Below are 23430 nucleotides of genomic sequence, written 5' to 3' on the forward strand. Positions count from 1 at the left end.
CCTTACACTACAGTGACATCAAGCCTTGTTTGGGATAAAGTCATATACAAAAGAAAACAAAAGCAAAAAAAAAAAGCAAAGACAAAAGAGAAACCCTTTACAATGCCATTATGTCTGTTTTCATTGTTAATTTACAACCTATTCAGTGTTTTTCTTTTGTTTGTTTTAGAGTAATTGACCGAAGTATTAAAAGTTTAAAAGCCTTTTTCCGATGGTTGTATGTTGGTAAGTTCAGAGTGTTAATTCAACTCTTATCTATTTTTGGAATAAGTGTTTTGATTTTCTATATATGTTCTCAATTCTGTATACAATGAAGCAGAAGGAAAACCGCTTAATCTATAATATAAATTGGACATGGATGATCGTTGTATTCTTTCTTGTCTTGAGGTTCACAGCCAAACGGCTGAGTGGATTCGCGTGAAAAATGGCACACATGTGGAGACAGGTGCATAGATTGGAATGCAGTTTGTATTTTTTTTCCCAGCCCCCATACTTACCGAGAAAATCAATTTAAACGTTTTCTAATGGAATTTCCCTTTTTCTTCTGCCATTAAAGCCACCAGTTGCTTAGAAGTTGTTTTCTTACGGGGTGGGGTCAGGAAATTTTCATATAGCTGGAGGCTCCAATCGAAACAGGGGACCCAAAATGATAAGGTTGACAAATGCTGTTATAGATTATGCCTAACTGAAAGCGATCACAGCCACATCATCCAAACAGACCGGGTGAAACCGGGCTTAGCTGCTAGTGAATTAATAAACAAGAAAACAGGGTTGAGGAAAAAAAAAAACATTTAAGCAAACTTGCTTTTACTCAGGTTAGAAAGTTAATCCTTTCATCACCAGTGAGAACACCTAAAGAGGCCTAAGTGCAGCTGGTGTCCATGCTGACCAGTGGTGGCATGAATTTTTGTCTCCCTCTGATATTGTTCTTTTAACATAGCATATCCTAAGAAATGTTCTCCCAGGACAAGTATTTATTTCTTTATTGCCTATAAGGGGCTAAACATAGAGGGGACAGACAAAGGGATTGAGTTGATTACACCGATCCCAGTGCGTAACCGGTGCTTATTTAATTGACCCCGAAAGGATGAAAGGCAAAGTCGACCTTGGTGAAATTTGAACTCAGAACGTAAAGACAGATGAAATACCTATTTCTTTACTACCCACAAGGGGCTAAACACAGAGAGGACAAACAAGGACAGACAAATGGATTAAGTCGATTATATCGACCACAGTGTGTAACTGGTACTTATTTAATCGACTCCGAAAGGATGAAAGGCAAAGTCGACCTCGGCAGAATTTGAACTCAGAACGTAGCGGCAGACGAAATACTGCTAAGCATTTCGCCCGGCGTGCTGACGATTCTGCCAGTTCGGCGCCTCAGGACAAATATTGCAGTAACTGGCCTACTGACAGTGTGTATTAATTGGCTATTTAAAAAAAAATATTTGAATTGACTAAACAGAACAGGTGGAGATGCATTGGATGGAGAGTTGCTAGAGGTGATGAAACATTTCCTGACAAAGGACATAAAATAAGGACAATAATATATCTGAAGTGAAGAATGAATATATAGTGTGTCTGTTTATTTGGCAAAATAAATAAATAAAATAAATAAATAAATGACCATTCTGTAATATAACAATATCTGTTTCAACACATGATTTCACATCAGTAATTTTGCAAAATAAAAACGTAGATGTAATATTTGAATGTTTAGCTCAATTTTTCTCATTTCTTTTAGATGGTTTGTTCATTTTTTAATACACTTTGTACAGTTCATATATAAGCTACAATTTAAAGAACTGATTTTCATATTTACTTTATAACTTGTCAAAGTAGTTTTTTAAAAAATCTTTTTAAACACCATGACTGTTAGAAAACTATATATTTTTTATATTCTTTAATATTTTTAGTTATGTTACGTTTGGCTGGTGAATTACCTCCAACTCAAGAACTCAGTAAGGTCAGCAATCTCACATTTATTTCTTTTATTCTTTTACTTGTTTCAGTCACCTTTAGTTGAACAAATCGATTCTAGGACTTATTCTTTGTAAGCCTATTACTTATTCTATCAGTCTCTTTTGCCGAACCACTAAGTTACGGGCATCTAAACACACCGATGTCAGTGTCAAGTGATGGTGGGTGGGACAAACACACAAATACATATATACATGTATGACAGGCTTCTTTCAGTTTCTGTCTACCAAATCCACTCACAAGGCTTTGGTCGGCCTGAGGCTATAGTAGAAGACACTTGCCCAAGGTGCCACGTAGTAGGATTGAATCAAGAACCATGTGTTTGGGAAGCGAGCTTCTTACCACGCAGCTACTCCTACGCCTCTGAAGGATTGAAAAATTATTTTTTGAAATGTTAATCTAGTCTTTTACCTATCATATAAGCATATGATTTTAATGGTGTTGAATTCCTGGATATGAAGAAAATAAATGTCTGTTGTACTAAAGATATAATAAAAGAATTTCATGCCATATTCAGTCCAGTTCAGTTTTGTGTGTGTGTTATGTATTTCATATTTTTTTGTGACCTCCTTCGGTCATGAATGACCATTGAATTGCACCTAGAAAGTTACCCTCTGAGGTACAAGTCTGGGCAAGGTTGTTTTATGGAAGACCAGCAGTTGCCCACGCATACCAGCCTCCTCTCTCCATGCCACCAATGTTATCCAAGGGAAAGGCAAAGGCCGATACAGCTTGGCACCAGTGACGTCGTAGCTCATTTATTAATGTGCAAGTGGCTGAGCACTCCACAGACACGTGTACCCTTAACGTAGTTCTCGGGGAGATTCAGCGTGACACAGAGTGTGACAAGGCTGGCCCTTTGAAATACAGGAAGAAAGAGTGAGAGAAAGTTGTGGTGAAAGAGTACTGCAGGATTCACCACCACCCACTGCCGGAGCCTCGTGGAGCTTTAGGTGTTTTCGCTCAATAAACACTCACAATGCCCGGTCTAGGAATCGAAACCGCAATCCTACGACCGCGAGTCCGCTGCCCTAACTGCTGGGCCATTGCGCCTCCACTGTATTTCATATAGGCATTGTGATACTAATAACCTGGTGTAGAACTCAATATACATATGCTTCTGAACAAACATTAGTTGAGTACAGAGTGATAATGAGAAAAATGACGACAAAGGAATAAATGATTATCTAATGAACTTACAATTTTGCTGTAGAAAAATCCTGTCCAGCCTCAATAAAATCCTGTGCAAGCATGGGAAAATGGATGCTAAAATGATGATGATAAACATCACTACTGTGCAAGATATACAGAGTAAATAAATAATGAAATTATTGTATACAGTGCTCAGGTGCACCACAACTTGTCAGAGTATATGCAGTAATGTACAAATGTCTGGAAAGCGAACAATGCATGAGTCAGATACATGCTTGTGTGTGTATGGATGCTGCTCAAATATTTTTAAAGCTTTTATCTAGTAATTGTAGTGACTTTAGTTAATTGTATATAATATAAAAATCCATGATAGTAACAGATCATTTTATTTATTAAATAATTATGTTTAAAGTATTCTTAAAATGTATTTTTTATAAATTTGTAATATTGCAGATGACTCAACATGATTTCAACTTTGTTGCCGAGTTTATTCGTGATAATTTTGATCAGTTATCTCTGGTAAGCATATTAGGTTGTTATTATTTCATGGCAGTTTCACCGAGGTCGACTTTACCTTTCATCCTTTTGGGGTCGATAAATTAAGTACCTGTTGCATACTGGGGTTGATCTAATCGACAGGCCCCCTCCCCCCAAATTTTGGACCTTTTGCCTAGAGTTGAGAAGATTATTTCATGGCAGTGAGCTGGCAGAATTGTTAGCACACTGGACAAAATGCTTAGCACCATTTCATCTGTCTGTACATTCTGAGTTCAAATTCTGCCAAGGGCAGTGTTGCCTTTTGTCTTTTGTGGTTGATAAAATAAGTACCAGTTGAACACTAGGGTTAATGTAATCCCCTCAACAATTTCAGGCCTTGTCCTTATAGTAGAAAAAATTATTTCATGTTATATCAGAAATTTTGTTTTTTAAAATTTTGTTTTGTAGATTCACAAAACTTAATCCTTAATGAGATACTGAATGTCTTCACTTAATTTTGTTGAGAGGTTCTTGGGAAATGCAACTTTAAGTGAAATGACCCAAAGCAAAACCAATTTTACCATAGGTTCAATGATATAAACAAAAGTTAGATTCCTATGATATATGCCTTCAATATATCCCTTGTCACAAAAGACATCAATAAACTTCTAAATAAAGACTCAGGACACATCATTAAATATATGTGTGCTATAAATTCTTATGAGAAAGATTATTAAAAATCAATAAGATAAGTTACTTATGTACAATATTTTTTATCAAATCTTATCAATGTTTTCCATCATACAAGTTGACATAGTATGTAGTGTAAACATGTAGTGTAAGCAGTCAAGCATTGTAACTATCTTTCTAAATCCAGTTACATTTCACTTGGAGTTTTTGGTCCTTGACAATTTATTTTGGTCTGAAAAATTCAACTTGTATGCTGGAAAATATGGTATACAGCATCTACTTTTTACAAATACTTCATAGAGTTTACTTTTGCTCTAAGTAAGTTTCTTGTTGCCATCAAAGATAAAGCTTCTGATTTGCTTTCACACCATATTCTAATTCTACCATTTTGGTGTTTTCCAGTTCATTGAACTGTTACATAAATCATAAAGTTTATGTTGGTTTCCAACTTTATATTCCATTTTTGGTGAGTTTAGTTCCCATCTGAACAGCAGAAATTGGTGAAGATAGGAATAACAGTTTGATAATACCTGCATTTGTGATATTAATTCATACTGGATCCCTTGAATTTATATATTCCATTTATTTTTATGTTTTGAAGAATAAAGATGACAGTAAGAAGCCAGGATTTAAATTAGAGAAAGTTGGCCAGGTAAGTCACCTTTAAATTCCTACTTTGTGTCTGAATTGAACTGTTATAAGTGAGCTATTTAAACACATGACAATACCATATCTATAAGTAATAGTTACAAAATTAACCATGTTAGTCTGATATGGTATCTTCATGATCGTCATTTAATGTCAACTTTTCCATGCTTGCATGGGTCAAATGGAATTTGTTGAGGCAGCCATTGCTTGATGGCTAGGGAACATACAAACTCACAGACAAAGCATCATCATCATTCATCATCATTCATTTAGCATCCGTTTTCCATGCTAGCATGGGTTGGACGGTTCAACTGGGGTCTGGGGAGCCCGAAGGCTGCACCAGGCCAGTCAGATCTGGCAGTGTTTCTACAGCTGGATGCCCTTCCTAACGCCAACCACTCCGAGAGTGTAGTGGGTGATTTTATGTGCAACCGACACAGGTGCCAGACGAGGCTGGTGAACGGCCACGCTCGGATGGTGTTTTTTATGTGCCACCGACACAGGTGCCAGATGAGGCTGGCAGACGGCCACGCTCGGATGGTGTTTTTATGTGCCACCGACACAGGTGCCAGATGAGGCTGGCGAACGGCCACGATCGGATGGTGTTTGTTACGTGCCCGCAGCACGGAGGTCAGTCGATGCGGTACTGGCTACGGCCACGTTCGGATGGTTTTCTTGTGTGCCACCGGCACTGGTACCTCAAAGATACAAATTCCATTGATGTTCATCTATTTTGATTTGTTTTGATTGATTTTCACTTGCCTCAACAGGTCTTCACAAGTGTCACAAGAAGGAAGGTATGCACAGGTGGACTGACTATGTCCCAGGTAGGGGCCACGGGTTATGGCCTGACTAGTCTTGCCGGGTCTTCGGATGGTGTTTTTATGTGCCACCGACACAGGTGCCAGATGAGGCTGGCGAAACGGCCACGATCGGATGGTGTTTGTTACTTGCCCACAGCATGGAGGCCAGTCGATGCGGTACTGGCTACGGCCACGTTCGGATAGTTTTCTTGTGTGCCACCGGCACTGGTACCACAAAGATACAAATTCCATTGATGTTCATCTATTTTGATTTGTTTTGATTTTCACTTGCCTCAAAAGGTCTTCACAAGTGTCACAAGAAGGAAGGAAGGTATGCACAGGTGGACTGACTACATACATATATATATTGGGTCATCCCATAAATAATGCGGTTCTTCAATTGCATGAACTAAAAGTCGGAGCAGACAGGATAAACTACTTGCATCAACTTGCTATAAAGCGGGTAGTAATTTTACCTTGTGCTTATTCTTAGTGCAAATTTTGAAGAGTGCAGTTCAATTTTAACAGTTATTTTTTCAAAGCTATATTGGAAGTGACAAAGGAGCATATTTGGCATATTTTGTATCATGAGTTCAATAAAGGTAACAACGCAACACAAAGTGCGAGAAATATTAATGCAGTATATGGGGATTGGACAATAAACATAAGCCAGTGTCAATGGTGATTTGAGAAATTCCAAGCTGGAAACTACAGCCTAGAAGATGAGCCTCGTCTTGGAAGATCTGTAGACCTCGATAAGGATGTCCTGCACACCCTGGTGGAACAAAATCCCATTGTAACTGTTGAGGAACTAGGAGAGAAGCTTGGATTTGGTCATTCAACCGTTCATCAACACCTGTGTGCCATTGGAAAAGTCAGCAAATTGGGTCGATGGGTTCCTCACAAACTTTCTGAGGCCAATCGCATGCAGAGAGTGAATGTGTGCTTTTCTTTGCTGTCACGTCTCATGAATGAACCTTTTTTGGACTGAATAGTGACTGGTGATGAGAACTGGGTTCTCTATAAAAATGTCAAGTGCTGAAGACAGTGGGTAGGTAAAGGAGAAACACCAGCACCCCAGGCTAAAGAAAGTCTTTGCTCACATAAAGTATTGTTATCTGTTTAGTGAGATATGAAAGGTGTAGTCCACTTTGAACTTTTAAACCCAAACCAGATGATAACAAAGGCGATCAAATGTGAGTGGCTTAAGAAAAACAACCATTTTTGGTATCAAGACAAAAGGTGTCCTTCCATCAGGATACTGCTCGGCCACATATAGCGAGGATGATATTCCGAAAGCTGGAGCAGTTTGAATGAGAAACGTTACCCCACCCACCATATTCACTGGACATTGCTCCATCCGATTATCATATATTCTGCAGTCTTCAAAATCATTTGGACGGAAAAAATACGAATTCTGTATACAAGGCCAGAACAGTACTGGAGGAGTATTTTTCATCATCAACAAGTGAATTTTTGAAGAGGGGCCTTGCAAGTCTACTAGATAGATGGAAAAGCATTGTAGAAAATGAAAGAGAGTATATTTTAGATTAAAGAAGATCTTTGTTTATCTTAATTTTGAAAAATAATAGAAGTATAAAAAACCACATTATTTATGGGATAAACCAATACATGTGAAAGGTTGTTTTCAGTTTTTATATACTAAATCTGCTGCAAGACTTTGGTTGGCCTTGGGCTATACATTTCTGCCAGTGGTGAGCTGGCACAAACGTTAGCACACCGGGTGAAATACTTAGCAGTATTTCGTCTGCCATTACGTTCTTAGTTCAAATTCCGCCAAGGTCGACTTTACCTTTCATCCTTTCGAGGTCGATAAATTAAGTACCAGTTACACACTGGGGTCGATGTAATCGACTTAATCCCTTTGTCTGTCCTTGTTTGTCCCCTCTACATTTATCCCCTTGTGGGCAATAAAGAAATAGGGGCTATAGAAGACACTTGTCCAAGGTACCATAGAGTGGGACTGAACCCAAGATCACATGGTCAGGAGCAAGCTTCTTAACTACATAGCCATGCCGATGACTATAAGGCATATTGAATGAAATACTAGAAACTTCTTGTAATGATGAGAACATAGTTCTCTTGGCATAACTTGTAGCACACAGCTACGTAACTGACAGCTGGTCACTTCCAACGCATGAAATATAGTTGAGTTTTTAACATTTTTCTGTATGCTATTGTCTGATGGATTACGTTGTAATCTGTATGCTATTATCTAATGGATTACCTTTCATGCGAGCACACACACACACACACCACACCACACCAAACACACACACACCAAACACGCACGCACGTGCACACACACACACACACACACACCAGAATAGAAGAATCAGCTATCAACATCAGATCTCCTTACATTTCTTGAAGAAGGGCGTCCTAACCCTGAAATATTGAAATACATGAAATAGTATTAACCATCAACCTGCGTTATTAATTGTTTATAAATTGCATTGTTTTGGTTTAAAAAAAAGCTATTTAAAAGACATATCAGACAAGGCTTCATAAAAAACTATACTACTCTACTATCTACATATATTTAGTGTTCTGTTTCAAAATATAAATGTATATTTTTTCTATAGTACTTGCGGAAAGAAGATTTGCAATTCCCACCTGATAATTCCAAGAACCCCTGGGTAAAATTCTCTCAAAGTCATCCAGTTCTTGCTAGTAAGTGTAGAGTTTGCTGTCTCTTTATATAATGTACTTTTAATTTAATGTATTTTTAAAAGTATATCACTACCATATTTCCCTTAGCAAATATGTCAGTGATAGACTTTTAATGAGGTGGAAGTCATTACCTGCTATGATTTTCTTTCCAAATAGATTTATTTTAAAAAATAACAATTAAATTTCTGGTCCAAAAATTATTATTGTTATGGTTTGTTATTGGAATATAAAAGCAGTCATTTGTGTGGTTAAGAAATTTGCTTCCCAACCACATGGTCTCAGGTTCAACGAGGGCCAGTCAGGCAGTACTGGCAACGACCACGCTCAAATGGTGCTTTTTATGTGCCACCTGCACAGGAGTCAGTCCAGTTTGATTAACTGAATTACCTGCTCTTGAAGTGGACGAGCATTTCACAGACACATCTACTCTCAATGTACCCCTCAGTCAGAATCAGCACAACACAGTATGTAACAAATCTGTGGCTTTTGAATTACAAGTACAGTCCACGTTATAGGCTTCTAGGTTGACTTGAGGCTATGGAAAATGATATTTTCTCAAGATACCTTACTTTGCAATTGAACTTGAGACCTTGTGGTTGCAAGGAAAACTTCTTAGCTCTTTGGCTATATTGCACATGTATTCCCATAATATAGTAATTATAAAGTATTCCAGTGACATTTATATTGAACCTCCCTTTATCAATGTTTAATTCATCATCATAGTATCTCTATCTTTTTTATGCTTACCCGATCAGAATTGCTTTTGGCTTCTTGGAATGTCCCTTTTCAAGCTAATGTAAATCATTTTCTTTTATTGCAGATAGTACATTGCTGTATTCAGTGAAACCAAATAACTCATTGGTGCAGGTGCAACAGATTCTAGAAGAAAAAATTGAAGTGGCTCTCACTAAACCAACTGTAAGTTTTTCAGAATTATTTTTCAATGATTCCCCTAAAATTTCTTTCATTTACTCTGTTGCATGGAATCTTAATTTATGGCATGTATTGAAACTGATATAGTTTCATATACTCGTGTCTTGCCATTTAACACATACATGATATTTTTCTATATTTATGTATGTTTATTATATTTAATCAAGGTTAGTCCTACTAATGGATACTTTAGTAAATCATTTAGCAAAAATGTGACTTATAATAAATACTAGCAGTATCACCCAGCATTGCTTGGGTTTGTTTCGACCCTTTAGAATTGGAATTTTTGAAAAGTAAAAATTTTGCATTATGTAGCTTGTTATACTCTTTAAGTGAACATTTTTCTGGTTGAAATACACCGAAAAATGGCAACACAGCAGTCAAAAAATCGGAAAAAATCGGGATTTTCATAGAAAAAAAGCACCTTTTTGATGTAAATAATTTTTGGTGTTAACATGGTCCGATTTGAATTTTTTCTGCTACGGAAGGAAGAGCAAACCTTCTTCTATCATACTCTCAATTTTGGTCAACTTGCGCTGCAGGGTCTCGGAGGAGATAGTGTTAGTTAAAGGCTACCAAACCTGCCATACACAGACAACTTCAGCTTTATATATATAGAGATTACATGCATTTTTCAAATGGAAAATATTGCATCAAAATTAATATGTATCTAGAATAGGTTTTTCTGATATTTTCTCCACAAAAGTGATATTGTTACATCACCATTTGTTACCATTTAATGTTTGTTTTCTATGCTGGCATGGGTCAGACAGTTTAGGTGTTTGGTGAGCCAGAGGACTGCATCAAGTTCCAATTTCTGCTTTGGCATAGTTTCTATGGCTGGATGCCATTTCCAAAGCCAACCACTTTACAGAGAATATTGGGCACTTGTGAGGTCATCAAGTAATTCACAAAACTAGACCCTGAGTTGGAAAAAATTTCTCTTCATTTTATATATTTATCCCCTTTTTGTTCCTAACCTTTCAAGATTCGGCTGTGGACTTTAGAAGTGAATTTATTTGACTTTTCAAAGCTGTGGGATTTATTAGTAAAATACTGAGTGAATATTTTCTTGTGAGTTTACAGTCAAAACCTATTTGAAAACTTATGTATTGAAATTAATTTGAGAAATATGATAAGAACATAATAAAGACGGAGGCATTTTATTGAAGCCTAAAGACTTGTTTTCATTTTCATTCTCTTTTACTCTTTTACTTGTTTCAGTTATTTGACTGTGGCCATGCTGAAGCACCGTCTTTAGTCGAGCAAATCAACCCCAGGATTTATTTTTTGGAAGCCTAGTACTTATTCTATCGGTCTCTTTTGCCGAACTGCTAAGTTTTGGGGACATAAACACACCAGTTTTCAAGCGATGTTGGGGTGGACAAACACAGATACAAACATATACACACACGCACACATATATACACATATACGATAGGCTTCTTTCAGTTTCCGTCTACCAAATCCACTCTCAAGGCTTTGGTCAGCCCGAGGCTATAGTAAAAGACACTTGCTCAAGGTGTCATCCAGTGGGACTGAACCCGGAACCATGTTACTTACCACACAGCCACTCAATTTCATTTATCACTACTTTTAAATTAAGAACCAGCAACTTCTTTTTGTGATTGCTCACTTTTGATTTGTTCACATTTGCCCATGGCCCAGTCTTATAAAAATATCCCTGCATATCTCAGTACCATTTCTTCAGTAGCAATGCAAAAATTAAGCAAAAATTAAACCACGACTCAAAATGTTATCTGAAAGCCTTTAAGTGCTCAATACTTGAAGTTAAAACAAATTTTGGGGAAAAGTTTCAGGCTCACAAAACTCAATGACCTACTTGTTTTGCTGCAGCTCAGCTCATTTGTTGCCAACCCCTTCTGAGTAAATATGGATGTGTTTGTTAGCATTTATAATTGACACACACAGTAATTCCACAGTTTTTATGTCTTAAGGTTAGCTGCCTCAATCTGTTATGTATTCATTTATCAGAGTTTATCCTGCACGGTTTTAATCAAATTTTTAGATATATTTTTCTTTTAAGTTTGTAACACGTAAAATTTTTCCTAATTTCTACTAGACTTTATTTTCATTGCTTGCAATAATTTATAGTTTATAATTTCTTTTTTAAGTGAGTTATTGTATTTGGTATGTTAAAAAGTAAAAAAACCAAAAAACAAAAATAAATCCAAATTTGCCTTCTAAACATTTATTATATTGTCTCCCTTGAACTAGTTTTATGTGTTGCGTCATTCCTATGAGACTAGTTTAAGTTGATGGACTGAATGACTTTAATATACAGTATAGAATTTTCTTTCCTTGATTAATCATTACTTAAACACTGACATTGCATTACATCTTGAGGCATAGCACAAAGCTGAAAATAGGTGCTGTTTCGGTTTCATGATTATGATAGATACAGCAGTGAAATTTGTTTCAGCATTTCAGTGATGTATTTAAATTTATAAAACAGTTCATTTTACTATAAAATATAAAAGCATATCAAAATGCTGAAAAGTAAATTAATAAGATAGAATCGTTGTTACTGTTTTTTTAAAAATAATTTTAAAATTTTGAATTCATTTTTATTATTTTGTTAGAATGTTATTGGGAGAGAATGTCATTCCAGCTGTTTGATCAAACTATTTTCAATGCCAAAAAATAACAAGTAAGTTTTTCAAATGCTATTGTCTTTCTATCTAAATATTTTGGTTATGCAGAATTGCAAATCTAGTGGCCACTGGTTTTGGTACTTGATTCTCTTCTTCCTTCCCAAATCGTAGACTCAGTTTCCTGGTGTATTTCCCACCTGGAAGAGATGCTGGTACATTGCAGGAATACTTGTTTTTTGCCAGCTGAGTGGACTGGAGCAACATAGAATGAAGTGTTTTGCTCAAGAGCACAATGAATTTCCTAGTCCAGGAATCAGAACTACAATCATGAGTCCAACACCCTGACCATTAGGTCACATCTGAGCACAAGTCAAAGCTTTAAATACTCTGTTGTATTCTGAGGCAAAGTTCATTCCATTATTTGCTTTGTTCAACCTATACATATACATATTAGAGAAAAGTGATAAAAATAACTGGTCCAAACATTCTCAGTATTAAAAAAAAAAAATGAAAAAATGGTATTGATGATACGCAGTGCTTGAGAAGACTCATCAAGCCAAGTGAATGTAGTTGTGGCTGTTGCTGGTGTCATGTAAATGGTACCCATGCTGGTGGCATGTAAAAAGTACCCATTACACCCTTGGAGTGGTTGGTGTTAGGAAGGGCATCCAACAATAGAAACCATGCCAAATCAGACTAGAACCTGGTGCAGCCCTCTGGCTTCCCAGTTTCAGTCAAACTGTCTAACCCTCTGTCAGTATTAAGCTATTGAAAGGGCAAAAAAAAATAAAAGATTTGGCCTGGGTTGTAACCTGTTCATAATAATCTTTTTTACTATAGACACAAGGCCTGGAGTTTTGCAGAGGGGGTAAGTTGATTATATCGATCCCAGTATTCAACTGGTGCTTATTTTATCAATCCCAAAAGGATGAAAGGCAAAGTTGACTTTGGCAGAATTTGAACTTGGAATGTGAAAACTGACAAAATGCTGCTAAGCATTTCTCCTGACATGCTAATGATTCTGCCAGCTTGCTGCTTTATAACCTGGCCATAATAATAATAATGATAATTATAATAATAAAACACAATTTTTTCGTGGCCGTTGCCAGTGTCGCCTGACTGGCCCTTGTGCTGGTGGCATGTAAAAGCACCTACTACACTCTCGTAGTGGTTGCCGTTAGGAAGGGCATCCAGCTGTAGAAATTCTGCCAGATCAAGCTTGGAGCCTGGTGCAGCTATCTGGTTTCCCAGTCCTCAGTCAAATCGTCTAACCCATACTAGCATGGAAAGCAGACGTTAAGTGATGATGATGATGATGAATAATAAATCTCAAAGCTGTGAGATAATGTATGATTAATTCAAAACAACGAGAAAGAATAGACGTTGCATTTGACACAGAAATCTGAATACTAAAGGGTTAATATATGAAAGATTACTTATTTATTATTTTTTTGCATTTAACAGGAAAGATGATAAAGAATATGTTTGTCGATTTTCTCAGTAAGTATTCTTTTAAATTTTATTATTTTGCTTTTATTCTTTTTATTCTTTTTTCTTTTTACTTGTTTCAGTCATTTGACTGCGGCCATGCTGGAGCACCGCCTTTAGTCGAGCAAATCGACCCCGGGACTTATTCTTTGTAAGCCCAGTACTTATTCTATCGGTCTCTTTTGCCGAACCGCTAAGTGACGGGGATGTAAACATACCAGCATCGGTTGTCAAGCAATGCTAGGAGGACAAACACAAACATAGAAACACACACACACACACACACACATATATATATATACATATATATATATATGACGGGCTTCTTTCAGTTTCCGTCTACCAAATCCACTCACAAGGCATTGGTCGGCCCGGGGCTATAGCAGAAGACACTTGCCCAAGATGCCACGCAGTGGGACTGAACCCGGAACCATGTGGTTGGTTAGCAAGCTACTTACCACACAGCCACTCCTTTTAGTTTACTTGTATTTTAAAAAGAAAATTTATGTCATTATGAGTCAATTATTTTGGGATTTATAGAAGCAGAAAAGCATATTAGAAAATGATAAAAAAAAAGTTGAAGGTCAAGAAAGTAAATGCCAAAGGAAATGGTAAACAAATTATATGAGGACAGGAGAATGATTAGTGAGGAGATGTAGAAATTTGATGGGAAGTTTAAATAGTGAGAAAGCAAGCAAATAAAGTGGGTTTAGTCTATATAGCTGTGTGGTTAAGATGCTTGCTTTGTAACTGTGTGGTTTTGGGTTCAGTCCCACTCTGCTGCATCTTAGGCAATTGTTTTCTACTATACTCTCAGGCTGCTCAATGTCTTATGAGCGAATTTTGTTGACAGAACCTATGGAAGTCCACATATAAATGTGTGTGATTGTATATGTCTTTATGTTTATTTACCATCTCTCCACAAAAAACCTGGTTGAGAACTGGTGTAAGTTTGTTTACATTCCTATAACTTAGTGGTTTGACAAAAAGAGACTGATGGATTTAAAACATGAATAAAATAAGTACCAGGGTTGATCCATCCATTTGACTAAGCAATACCCTTCAAAGTGGTGCTCCAGCATGGTTACTCTCCATTGACTGAAACAAGTTAAAGAAAAAGATATTCAAAACAAGTTCTGTGAAAACTAAAAAAAATGATAATGGAAGAAAAGGCATTGGAGGGGCAGTGCATACCCTGCATGCACACAAAGAGAAAATAAAATTTAATTTTATAAATATATTCTCAGACGAATTCATATTTCAGCAAAATGTCAAAATGAGTTATGTCCCCTGCTTATCATTTACGCCTATGTAACAAAGAAAAAGAAACATTTTGATTCACCAGTCTGCCAGTTTTGTAGATAATCAAGCCAAAATTTAATGAGTTCGAGCCACTCACCCAATGAATATTTCTGCCAAATTTGGTGAAAATCCGTTTTGCCGTTTTCCAGTAAGTTTGCAAACACGCAGACAAACAGACAAAAACAAGCGACTACAATAACCCTGCTTCTCTTACACGTGCAGGGTTAACTATAATGGCCAAATTACTTATTAGGCTATTGAATTTTGTTGTCATTGTCCGAAGCTGATCAAAGACATTGATAGCTGTGATTATCTGTTATCTTTTGTCTCAGTGTTTAGGCTGTGGCCATGCTGGGGTGTTACTTCGAAGAGTTTGATTCAGTGCCTTTCAACCATTTTTTACACAGGGACCCCTTTGATTTCTATTTTACTCTACTGGACCTCCATAGCGATTCAATGTATATAAAAACAATTCTTCTATATTTTTATTATTAAATATTATTAGGAATTGTACAAAAACAAAAAAATTTAAATATTTTGTGTATTATAGAAGGATAAAGTATGGTCAGCTCCATGTCAAACCAGCCAACCCATGCCATCATGGAAAACGGACTTTTACTTTTTTTACTTGTTTCAGTCATGTGACTATGGCCATGCTAGAGCACTGCCTTTAGTCGAGCAAATCAACCTCAGGACTTATTCTTTGTAAGCCTAGTACTTATTCTATTGGTCTCTTTTGCCAAACCGCTAAGTTACGGGGATGTAAACACACCAGCATCGGTTGTCAAGTGATGTTGGGGTGACAAACGCAGACACACAAACATATACACACACATACATACATATATATATATATATATATATATTATATATATATATATATATATATATACACACGACAGGCTTCTTTCAGTTTACCTGATCCACTCACAAGGCTTTGGTCAGCCCAAGGCTATAGTAGAAGACACTTGCCCAAGGTGCCACGCAGTGGGACTGAACCTAGAACCTTGTGGTTGGTAAACAAGCTACTTACCACACAGCCACTCCTATGCCTATGTTAAATAATGACGATGATAAGCAATTTATTTCACTTAAATTTTAACAACAAAATCTTATATGGACTCCCAAGAGCCATATGGACCATGGTTGAGAACCATTGGATAGTGTCATTCATGATTTTGCATTCATGTTTGCAAGAGCATACTTAATCTTAATGAAGTAAAGAAAAGAGTATTGCATTTAGAAGGGGTTTGTTTTTTTATATCCTTTAGTCAGAAGGAAAGATAGTTGTTGTAGCAAAATTTAAGTGATTTATCTTTCCGCTAACGAATGTAATTGTCTTCCTTGAAATTGTGTGAAATCTTCAAACTTCTTTTTGTTCTGCCTTGTATTTTAAAATTAGTTGTTAATGTAATGATTTTGCTAAAGATGTATATTGTGCATTTCTCTTCCAAGGTTTTCAATGAATAATGGAACACAGATGTACACAGTGTTTACTGCAGGCCCTTTGCCTTATGAAACCCTTTATATCATTCGAACACTGGACACAAATGAACAGTAAGTACAAAATACCTTCTGTTCTTTCCCTACTTTTACAAGATTAGTTTATTCTGCCGGTGGCACGTAAAAGGCACCCACTACACTCACGGAGTGGTTGGCGTTAGGAAGGGCATCCAGCCGTAGAAACATTGCCAGATGAGACTGGGCCTGGTGCAGCCTTCTGGCTTCCCAGATCCCAGTTCAACTGTCCAACCCATGCTAGCATGGAAAGTGGACACTAAACGATGATGATGATGATGTGGAAGGTGTAGGCATGGCTCCGTGGTAAGAAGTTTGCTTTCCAACCACATTGTTCTGGGTTCAGTTGCATTGCATGGCACCTTGGACAAGTGTCTCCTTTTGTAGCCCAGGGCCAACCAAAGCCTTGTGAGGGGATCTAAGATTCATTCTGATAAACTGAATGAATCCCAGTGTCACTCATTTCCAATATTCTGCAAAACATGTCTGGTTATGGGAAAATATCACCTTGCTTGGAAACAAGTGAGGTTTGACAACAGGAAAGGCAACCAGATGTAGAAAATCTACCTCAATAAACTGTTCAACCCATGCAGGTATGGAAAAATGGATGTTAAAAGGATGATGATGAGTGAGCAATTTCTCATTTAACCCTTTTGTAACCATATTTCTGTTGAGATGCTCTGTTTTTCTTTCAATTAATTTTAAATATAACAAAGAATTTAGTGAAGTAACTTAGTTATCATTAAGCTAGTGTTAGGAACATAAATTGTGACTAAGGTTTGGTGGAAGATTTTAATTCAGAACTTTTGAAAACAAGGCATATTTGTTATAGAGCCAGAGGCGGTTTCAGGCAGGTTGGTATCAAAAGGGTCAAAATGGAAGAATAGAAGAATGTGTAAGTATTTGTGTAAAATTGTTGAATTGTAAAATTATAGCTGTTGGCATTGATGTGTGGTTAAGAAGCTTACTTCCCAACTATGTAATTATAGTTCAGTTCCACTTCACCTTGGGCAAGTATTTTCTATTGCAGCCCTGGACTAACCAAAGCCTTGTGAATAGACTTGGTGGAAGGAAACTGAAAGAAACCTGCTTCATATATATATATATATATATATATATATTATATATATATATATATATATATATATATACACACATACACTAGGTGCATTCCAGAAAGTTTTGAGGCCTTTTCAGGAGAGACATTTATTAATTTCAAAGGTCTTTCAAAAATCTAATCTCCCTCAAGGTAGGATCTTCTGATTTCAGTGCCCTTGTCGGAGAGCTCCAGCCACTTTGTGAAGGCCCCACAGAAGTCCTCCAAATGGTGCCCAGGACCCTTGTTACAGCCTCCTCAATCTTCTTAATGTCTTCAAAACAACTGCTTCTGAGGTTTTCCTTAAGTTTGGGGAAGAATTAAAAGTCACAGAGAGGGTGAGGGACAGTTTTGGTGCCCATCTTTTTCAAGAAACTGAATTGAAATTGAAGTTAGAAAGATTGACCTTTTTTTTTTCACCAAGTGGTCCTCTTTTGAGGATTAAATGCTGGAGTTTACACGTTATTGGACCAGCTCCTGCAATTCAAGCATCCATTAGTGACTAAAGTGAATTGAAATTTATATTTTGTGTATATTGTTTTTTTATATAGGTTTTTGTTTGTTTCTTTTTTGAAATAGACCAAAAGAATCTTTTGAGATTGCTGCAGTTTGTGTAGGATCCATTGGAACGACAGAGGAACAGGATGAGGGCGATGAGGGAATTGTTAAAGACACCAGTCTCAACACACAAACGTGAGTTTCTAGCTTGTTTCTTTTCAATGCTTTTTCTGTTGTTGTTACTTTTATGATTGTCTGACTAACATAACAGGTTGCACTCTGACTGTCTAGAAGAATGGTTAGCAGAGAGAGAGAGAGAGTCCACCAATGCTAGCATGTCAAATAGTAATAAAAGTGATATATTAAAGTAGGACAATAGACAACTGTTGCTATTGTGTCCATCAAAAATATGTAACCCAGACACTTACTCTTTTACTTGTTTCAGTCATTTGACTGCGGCCATGCTAGAGCACCGCCTTTTAGTCGAGCAAATCGATCCCAGGACTTATTCTTTGTAAGCCTAGTACTTATTCTATCAGTCTCTTTTGCCGAACCGCTAAGTTATGGGGACATAAACACACCAGCATCGGTTGTCAAGCGATGTTGGGGGGACATTCACAGACACATATATACATATATATACAACGAACTTCTTTCAGTTTCCGTCTACCAAATCCATTCACAAGGCTTTGGTTGGCCTGAGGCTATAGTAGAAGACACTTGCCCAAGGTGCCATGCAGTGAGACTGAACCCAGAACCATGTGGTTGGTAAACAAGCTACTTACCAAACTGCCACTCCTGCGCCTACTTACAAATTTATCTCTGTTGTTGTTATAGTGAATCTGGTTGAAAGGTTACACAGTTGGAGTTGGATAACCTCAGACTGACCAAAACCTTGTGAGTGGATTTGGCAGATGGAAACTGAAAGAAGCCCATTATAAAGTGTGTGTGTGTCTTTGTGTCTGTGTTCCACCATTACTTGACAACTGGTGTTGGTGTGTTTACATCCCCATAACTTAGCAGTTCAGCAAAAGAGACTGATAGAATAAGTACAAGGCTTAGAAAGAATAAGTTCTGGGGTCAATTTTTTGAACTAAAACCCTTCAAGGTGGTGCTCCAGCATGGCTGCTGTCATATGACTGAAACAAATAAAAGATGAAAAATATGTATGTATGTGTGTGTGTGTTTATGTGTCCTTGCCCTGACATTTGTGTGCTTATTGTAAAACAAAGTTACTGTGTATGCAAAAGAAAAAGAAAAGAAAAACAATGTCATTTGTCTGTGATATTCCATGAAAACATGTCCAGCCATTGATCTGTTTGTGTTTGAAGGCCAAAGGACAAGGTAGAAAATATTACTTTGCTAGGAAACAAGTGATACTTGACAACAGGAAGGGCATCCAGCTGTAGAAAATCATCCCCAATGAGTTTCATCTGATTCATGTTAAGTGTTACTGATAATTATATCTGTATATTGACTGTACTAGACATATTAAGCACTGGTATGGCTGTGTGGTAAGAAGCATGTTTTCTAACCACACGGTTCTGGGTTCAGTCCCACTGCATGGAACTGTGAGCAAGTGTCTTCTATTATAGCTGTGGATCAACCATATTAGAAAATGATAAAAGCATATTAGAAAATGATAAAAAAAAAGTTGAAGGTCAAGAAAGTAAATGCCAAAGGAAATGGTAAACAAATTATATGAGGACAGGAGAAAGATTAGTGATGAAATGTAAAAATTTGATGGGAAGTTTAAATGGTGAGAAAGCAAGCAAATAAAGTGGGTTTAGTCTATATAGCTGTGTGGTTAAGATGCTTGTTTTGTAACTATGTGGTTTGGGGTTCAGTCCCACTCTGCTGTATCTTGTAGCTTGCTTACTAACCACGTGGTTCTGAGTTCAGTCCAACTGCATGGCACCTTGGGCAAGTGCCTTCTACAATAACCTCGGGCCGACCAAAGCCTTGTAAGTGGGTTTGGTAGATGGAAACTGAAAGAAGCCTGTCGTGTATTTGTCTTTGTGTTTGTTCCTCACCACCATTTGACAACTGGTTGTTGGTGTGTTTACATTCCCATAACATAGCAGTTTGGCAAAGGTGACCAATAAAATAAATACCAAACTTAAAAAAGTAAAATAAGTACTTGGGTCAATTCATTCAACTAAAAAGTCAAGGTAATGCCCCAGCATGGCCACAGTCTAATGACTGAAACAAGTAAAAGCTCAAAGATAATACCAATAAAACCATTAATTATACTATGAACAGTCCCATTATTAGCATGGTAAATACCACCATCACCACTAACAACAACATTAGCTCTGTATCTCCAGAATCACTAATACTGCCCAACAACATCGGAAACAAATCACATCAATTTTAAAACATCAATAATGAATTCTCTTGTAAATGATTTCTATAACTCATTGTTTACTGAAACAAAGGAATTTTGTTGCTCTGCAAACAATGATAGATAAGCTGAAATATCAGAATTTAAATCCACGTAAAATGCACTCATGCTGGTTTCACATAAATGCATCTGTGTCAGTGACATGTAAAAAGCACCCAGCACACTCTGTTAAGAGGTTGGTGTTAGGAAGAGCATCCAGTTGTAGAAACTGTGCGAAAACAGACAATTGGAGCCTGGACAGCTCTCTGGGTGGCCAGCTCTTGTCAAACCGTCCAATCCATGCTAGCATGGAAAATGGACATTAAACGATAACGACAGTGAGGAGGTGAAGAAACTGGGATCTGTTATAAATCCTCTTTAATATTTAAATATATTTTTTTTACTAGCACTTGTGCTGGTGGCATGTGAAAAAAAAAACATTCGAACGAGGTCGTTGCCAGTGCCGCTGGACTGGCTCCTGTGCAGTGGCCCATAAAAAGCACCATTTGAGCGTGGCCGTTGCCAGTACCACCAAACTGGCCCTCATGCTGGTGGCATGTAAAAGCATCCACTACACTCTCGGAGTAGTTCGTGTTAGGAAGGGCATCCAAGTGTAGAAACTCTGCCAGATCAGATTGCAGTCTGGTTCGCCAGACCTCAGTCAAATTGTCCAGCCCATGCTAGCATAGAAAGCGGACGTTAAACGATGATGATGATGATGACGATGATTTTCCTTGAACCTTTGTGTCCCTTGGCAGGCATCACTTTGTTCTTTTTCCTGGTATGAAGTAGATGGGAAAAAAAATCTCTGCACTGGATAGGACATCATTGTACTTCTGAGAACATTCACAGATAATGTGGTGCCTATCCATAACACCTTGGTGAACTGAAGTGATGTTAAATAAAATCTATTATCAAGAACGCAACAAAATTATCAGCAGTTTGTTAAGTACATTATCAGTTTTTCAAACTAAATCTGTTGCATTCTCATTGCAAACAAAGACTTGGGAAAAATTCAAGTATCAATTGTTAGAAGATGTCAATTGTACTTTATTGACGCCATTTCTAGAAACTGTTATGGCTGTTTACTGGAAGGCAGGTGACATTGTGGTCTTGTGAATTACCTGCTCTTATATCCTTTTAAATATTTAAGGTAAAAAAAAAAGTGTTATTATTCATGGGTGTTGGCATAGCTTTGTGGTAAGAAGCTTGCTTCCCAACCACATGGTTCCAGGTTCAGTCCCCACTGTTTGGCACCTTGGGCAGATGTCTTCTGCTATAGCCGACCAAAGCTTTGTGAGTAGATTTGATAGAAAGAAACTGAAAGAAGCCCATCATATATCTATATATATATGAAGATGAGAATGTGTGTCTGTCTGTCTGTCTGTGTGAATCCTTAAAACTTGAGAACTACGCAACCAATTTCATTCAAATTTTACACATGCCATACTTAGGGTCCATGTGTCATAGGCCAAAATGATTTTTTAACTTCTTGCCTAGTGCAAGCTTACAGCAATATCATATCTTCTCCACTATTTCAGTATTACGTGTCAAAAGTGAAACAATAACATCTCTCTATTGTAATGTCAGATATTGTCACTTTAATAGTTTCACTTTAATACTGAAACTATTACAGTGAAACTATTATCTCACATATATACAGGCATACGTACATATATATAATATATAAAAATATTTAAATAATGAGGGAGATAAATTTAATATTAATTTAATTAATATCAATTTAAAACCAGTAGCCTAGCATACAAAAAATCTGAAAAATCAGAGAAAATTTTAATACATGTGTATATTCAAAGGGCAAGACTACTAGGTAGTCGGCCGTATGCTAGAAATAGCATATACGACCGACTACCTAGTAGTCTTGCCCTTTGAATACACACACACACACACACATATATATATATATATATATTATATGTGTATATATATAGATATATATATACACACACATACATCTACACAAATGTTTATATATAGATGTATATATATACCTGTGTGTGTATATATTATATATAATATATGTGTGTATATATATATATATATATAATATATGTGTGTATATATAGATATATATATATATATATATAATATATGTGTGTATATATAGATATATATATATATATATATACACACACATACATCTACATAAATGTTTATATATAGACTAGCAGTATCGCCCGGCATTGCTCGGGTTTGTTTCGACCTGCTGGAATTGTAATTTTGAAAAGTAAAAATTTTGTGAACATTTTTCTGGTCGAAATACACCGAAAAGTGGCGACACAGCAGTGAAAAAATCGTAAAAAATAGGGATTTTCATAGAAAAAAGCATCTTTTTGATGTAAATAATTTTTGGTGTTAACATGGTCCGATTTGAATTTTATGTTCTACGGAAGGAAGAGCAACCCTTCTTCTACCATACTCTCAATTTTGGTCAACTTGCGCCGCAGGGTCTCGGAGGAGATAGTGTTAGTTGAAGGTTACCATTCTAGGTGCCTGAGTAACAACCTCGCGGATTTACAGATAAATGAATTAATTACTATTTTACAGAATAAAATTAAATAATTCTTGAAAATTAATTAATATTAATATTTTTTGAACAAAGTAAATAATTTTTAAAACTTAAATAATAATTTTTTTTACGCGAACGGGGAAAAGGGGGTGGCGAATTCGATTTACGTACCTAAATTTTTTCTTTTTCATGACATTGTAGCAAAATAGTAGTGAATTATATAAATACCAGCAGTACATTTTTTTTTCTGGGTTATTTTTTTTCAACCTCGTCACATATTTGCCCCTTTCAATTTAAACAAAGTCTTAATTAAGCAATTACGGCAGCTTAGCAATGGTTTCAATACAGGCGTGACATCTGTATCTCAATTGTTCAAAACCCTTTGAATTTTTCGCACGTGATGATATCATAGTGAAAACTTCAGTTATTTCTGTCTTTCACTCTGTCTGTCTCTTTACACACACTAACAAAAGCACTTCACTTACACACACACTTTCTGTGTCGCACAACCCATCAAACAACACACACACACACACACACACACACTCACACACGCACCACATGTACATCAATGCTTTCGGAGTGAAATGTTAAAATATTGAGTTTTCTCGAATTTTGTCTTA

At 36.7% G+C, this 23430-nt stretch overlaps 1 protein-coding gene across 1 annotated transcript in view; it reads left to right on the forward strand.

Annotated features, from left to right (window-relative positions):
* Positions 1-23430, forward strand: part of LOC115223672 (anaphase-promoting complex subunit 4) — a 106479-nt gene that overhangs the window by 20828 nt on the left and 62221 nt on the right. The window contains exons 14-23 of the mRNA XM_029794349.2: positions 170-225; positions 1917-1966; positions 3586-3651; positions 4901-4951; positions 8357-8444; positions 9265-9362; positions 11981-12048; positions 13457-13492; positions 16238-16339; positions 17976-18089. Of these exons, the coding sequence (XP_029650209.1) occupies positions 170-225; positions 1917-1966; positions 3586-3651; positions 4901-4951; positions 8357-8444; positions 9265-9362; positions 11981-12048; positions 13457-13492; positions 16238-16339; positions 17976-18089 (729 nt within the window). The remainder of the gene's footprint in view (positions 1-169; positions 226-1916; positions 1967-3585; positions 3652-4900; positions 4952-8356; positions 8445-9264; positions 9363-11980; positions 12049-13456; positions 13493-16237; positions 16340-17975; positions 18090-23430) is intronic.

Source organism: Octopus sinensis, linkage group LG2 (genome assembly GCF_006345805.1).
Source record: "Octopus sinensis linkage group LG2, ASM634580v1, whole genome shotgun sequence".
NCBI lineage: Eukaryota > Metazoa > Mollusca > Cephalopoda > Octopoda > Octopodidae > Octopus > Octopus sinensis.